The 4,896-nt window shown below is 45.0% G+C and overlaps 1 protein-coding gene across 2 annotated transcripts in view; it reads left to right on the top strand.

The window, feature by feature from the left end:
• The first annotated feature begins 2,720 nt into the window (after nt 1–2,720).
• Nucleotides 2,721–4,896, top strand: part of map2k7 (mitogen-activated protein kinase kinase 7) — a 17,710-nt gene continuing 15,534 nt past the window's right edge. For both annotated transcript variants that reach the window (XM_063205778.1, XM_063205770.1), the window contains exon 1: nt 2,721–2,886. In XM_063205778.1, coding sequence (XP_063061848.1) covers nt 2,742–2,886 — 145 coding nt within the window. In that variant the 5' untranslated portion in view covers nt 2,721–2,741. The remainder of the gene's footprint in view (nt 2,887–4,896) is intronic.

The raw sequence follows: 4,896 nt of genomic DNA, 5'->3' as shown, positions 1-4,896 counted from the left end.
TTGTGGTCTAGTAGGATGAGGACAGAGGATAGTCCTTCCGTGCTTGCAGTCCTTAGAGCTTCAGTCACTGAGAGTAACGCAGTTTCAGTTGAATGTCCACTTCTGAAACCAGATTGTTTTGGGTCCAGTAATTCGTTCTGGTTTAGGAAGTTGGTGACCTGCTTTGCAACTGCCCTTTCTAGAGCAGGGTTCAGTGTAGGCAGCGTCTTGAGCAGGGTTCCGTGTAGGCTTCTTCAGTAGTGGTGACACCCTTGCTTGTTTGAAGGCGGAGGGGACAGTGCCGGAGGAGAGTGAGGAGTTCATGATGGATGTGATTGCTGGGACCACTGTTTGGGCAATGTCTCATCCGGCATAAAAGGCTCAATACCTGGAAATGCTCAAGGGATGTCACCGGGTACCCTCTGGAATCTTAACCCTATCCAGACTATCATTCAAATTTAAGTGCATTACCTAAATTTGATGGAAAATACATTATGGCAAGATTTTGGGCATTATAAACAGATGATGTCATAATGACGTCATAATACCAGATAATAACACAAAAATTATGTCATTCATAGATGTCCACATGTAGATCATCTCCCCAAAGTTTGGTGGTCATACCCCCCCCCCAGGCCCAGGAATGCCAAAAAAGCCCAGTCTGAATAGGGTTAATAGGTACACCTTGGGTAACAACAAACTGCAAAAAAAAAAAAAGGTTATCAGACAAGCCGGGTTGGGCTGATGTTTGGCTTTTGGCTGCCGGACTATTTTGCACAATTCTGCCTTTTTGTCAGTTTTGGCCAATCACACCCCTAGGCTGCAGCCGTCTGTGCAGTAATCTGGCCCTGGCTCCATAGACAGCGCTAGAAAAGCTAGACATGCCGAGGTGCTCCTGGGGCCAAGGGGTCCCCGATTGGCCAAATTATTGGAATCTATTGTGACAATATTCGGTATTGGAAAAAGTCATCTGCTGTGTTTTAAATCTTGTTAAAGGGACACTGTGTGAGATTTTTAGTTGTTTATTTCCAGAATTCATGCTACCCATTTACTAATGTTACCTTTTTCATGAATATTTACCACCACCATGAAATTCTAAGTATTCATTATGACTGGAAAAATTGCACTTTTCATGCATGAAAAGGGGGATCTTCTCCATGGTCCGCCATTTTGAATTTCCAGAAATAGCCATTTTTAGCTGCAAAAATGACTGTAGGCCTACTTGGGCCATACTAGAAAATATTAGTTTATTACTAAGTAAACTATCATGAAAAGGTCTAATTTGGCAATAGGCAACACAGTTTCAATGAGCAGCATAGTTGCAGTACCTTTTTTGACCATTTCCAGAACAGTGTCCCTTTAATACTCCTCTCCACATTGGCAGTACGGTAGGACACTGGGTGGACTCCCGTCCTCCACTTGTGCTTGGCCTTAACCCCCCCCCCCCCCCCTTAATGACCCTGCCTCTGTGGAGGAAACAATAACGTCAGCCAAGCCACAACAACTTTTGAGGGACTGTTTTTATTCACCATCCCCATTGCAAATGACAAAATGACAATTGTGCTTTTGCAAGATAGGCATATGGAATTAATTTGCTGTCATGTGTTCTGTTCGTGTGTGTGTGTGTGTGTGTGTGTGTGTGTGTGTGTGTGTGTGTGTGTGTGTGTGTGTGTGTGTGTGTGTGTGTGTGTGTGTGTGTGTGTGTGAGAGAGAGAGAGAGAGATTGGGGGGGAGGTCTCCTGTAAATTCAGTAACTAAGTTTGTATCAAGCCTACCCTAAAAAATATAGCCTATTATACAGGCTAAAGCTAGATTTATGCTTCGGACGCATAGCCTCTGCGTCCGTCCGTTTTCTGTCTGTGCGAGTCCACGCCCCCCTGGCAGAGGCTCTGCGCCCGTCGTCGAGCGCCTCGAAAAAATTCTAACTATCCGTCGGACGGACGCGGAGTACGCAGACAAAAAGGCGCTATGATTGGTCGTCTCGCTACTTCCTTGTTCTGTTCTTGTGGCAGCGCAATGCCAGTAGTTTGCGAGAGCAGAGCTGTATTCTGTTAAAAAACTATATTAATGCCTTGTGTGTAAATGTGTGTAAATACACGAAGCTACAAGCAACAAACAATGCATCAGTTGAACACTCGTGGCACAATGCCTGTGGTTTTATTTTACTACCGTTCCTCCACCGAATGTAAACACACATCGGCAGAATCAACTGTCTTTACATGCTTGCATTTTCTCCTCGTGAAAACAGACTGGGTATGTCAAATAATGATACCAGTGCATTGCCTTTGCAATTTGTGTGAAAATACTTAGCTAACCGGGATAGAAAGCAACATTGCTTAATAATGACCGCAGTGCTTACAATGTAGTGAATTTCAAATGTGGCTCGCGACGAGACCTCGGACCTCGCAGAACTCGCAGATGCATGAATACAATGTTGGTTCGTGGCCACTCCCACGCGAGTTTTGACGAGCGCAGTTGCAGAAGTCTAATCTGACCTTAAGCCTACTTATTTAGTGTATTGCTGTGTCATGTGTTTTAATGCAGGCCTAAACTGCTGTCTTTCTTTTAAAATAAGTGGACGTATCGACAATGGTTTCACTCTGATGGTGTGTGTGTGTGTGTGTGTGTGTGTGTGTGTGTGTGTGTGTGTGTGTGTGTGTGTGTGTGTGTGTGTGTGTTGTCATAAACAGTGTTGTGTAGGTCCTCCGATATCCCATAGTTCCTTGCGCTAAGAGGCTGCCTCGGCGCACGGCTGGCTGTCGATGGTAACGCAATTTTTCAAGATGTCGTCGCTGGAACAGAGGCTCTCCCGGATCGAGGAGAAGTTAAAGCAAGAAAATAAAGAAGCCAGACGAAGAATTGACCTCAACATCGACATGAGTCCTCAACGGTCTCGTCCAAGGCCAAGTAAGTGTCGTGTCGAAATGGATCAGAGCTTCGTTGGTTGGCGGACGGCTAGCGAGAAAGACGGGGAAAGGAGAGAGGATGGGAGGGGTGGGGAGGAGAGGGGTCCGTGGGATTGAGATGGCTAGAACTAGGCAGGCAGACGCGACCGTAAACAAACACAAGTCACAGGCCCACTAATGTTCAGCTGCCGTGAAACATCGAGCATGACAGTTCCACCTCAAGTCTTTTTCAAGCACTTGCGTAGTCGATGTCTTAAAGACAAGCACAAGCCTAGTCGATGGTTATTATTTAGTGTTAGAGGTTACAAAATGCTAGCCTTGTCCCGAACAAGGCGCTGCACCCCCACCCCCCTCAGTTAGGAGAACTGACGTTAGCAGGCCCAGTTAGCCGCTGCCTCGTACTGAGGCCATTGCGCTGACTTTATCTGACCCACCGCGTTATGTCATGTTGTTTAACTGTCATAATTGACATTTGTCATGACAACCTTTCTTTGCAAAATAAACCCAGCCGAAGCTGGACTTTAAGGTGACTTATTATCGCTTAGCTCCGATGCTAACGGTAGTGCCCTACTGACGTAAAATGGCTATCCAGCATAGCTTGTGGGCTAATGATAACATGTCGGTGTACTGTTTCGGCAGCAAGACGCGGGGTTGGTGGCTTTCAGGCACACCAGTCAATTTGACCGTGATAATGTACACATGTTCATGGAAACATAACCACTGTACGACACACTAGTTATTTATGCCGTTGTACCCTGGTCAGTGGCACTGTGCTGCGAAGTCGAAAAGACTGGCCATTCTACACGGTAGCGTCAAGTCAACGTTGGCACTTCGTCACTGTCAACGAGGGTTCTTCTTCTTCTTCTTCTTCTTCTTCTTCTTCTTCTTCTTCTTCTTCTTCTTCTTCTTCTTCTTCTTCTTCTTCTTCTCCTTCTCCTTCTCCTTCTCCTTCTCCTTCTCCTTCTTCTTCTTCTTCTTCTTCTTCTTCTTCTTCTTCTTCTTCTTCTTCATTCACACAACCCAAAATCTATAAGCTTACAGGGCGTGTTTGCTGCCAAGGTGGGCGCCTTTGCAATAAAGTGCTGGGGGTTGATTAATTTACTGCATTCATGAAGATTAATTTCCCCTACCATGACCAGAGGTGGATGAAGTCTGGAGTATGTAGTAAAAGTAATTCAACATCAGTACGTTATTACTGAGTTGTAAACATCACCAGTTATTCCACCATGGCCGGATTGAGGTGGTCAGAGCCCCCTATGCTACAGGTTGCTGTAGGCCCCCTCAAAAGGTTTCTTCCCCCGACAATAAGTTACACCATGTCACAACAGGTCAAAGCAAGGAATTAAAGATGACATGTCTGCCAACTGTACAATGTTCATGGCACCTCAGACATGGACGAGGATGGGGGTAGAATTATTACATTGCTCCAATTTTATAGATTTTGCATAGCTAGTCTGTGGGGGCCCCCTGGCAGGTGGGAGCCCTAATACTAGGCTTCAACCATATCTAGCCTGTGGGCCCCCCAGCCTGCAGCAATATCTAGCCTATGGGGGCCTCTTGGCAGGTGGGGATCCCCAGGCTTCAGCCATATCTAGCCTGTGCGTTAGTCCGGCCCTGACTAGATCTAACATAAGGTTTTTAAAATTGGTTTTACTCCTACTTTATCATTTCTGATCGTGGGACTGTTTGTTTGTTTGTTCTTTCAGTAATGTACTTTTTCTGTGTTTACCTGCTGCTAACCTGAACCATTTTTTATCCATACAGATGGAAAAAAACGAATTGAAGATTTCATTTTGTGTCTGTGGGTACGAGTGTGAATGAGAAACGTCTATTATTATTATTATTATTATTATTATTGTTAATGTTGTTGTTGTGTGGGCAAGCCACTGTTGTACATAATTCAAGTCTTCCTCATTCGATCAAATGTCATTTGTTACACTGCATCAGATGAATTGAGTGATCAAAGCAAATTCGCGGAAAGTGAAGTCAGCTAATAGTAATATGCTAATGA

This window comes from Engraulis encrasicolus, chromosome 1 (assembly GCF_034702125.1).
Source record: "Engraulis encrasicolus isolate BLACKSEA-1 chromosome 1, IST_EnEncr_1.0, whole genome shotgun sequence".
NCBI lineage: Eukaryota > Metazoa > Chordata > Actinopteri > Clupeiformes > Engraulidae > Engraulis > Engraulis encrasicolus.
This window is presented reverse-complemented; position numbering and strand designations above follow the sequence as displayed.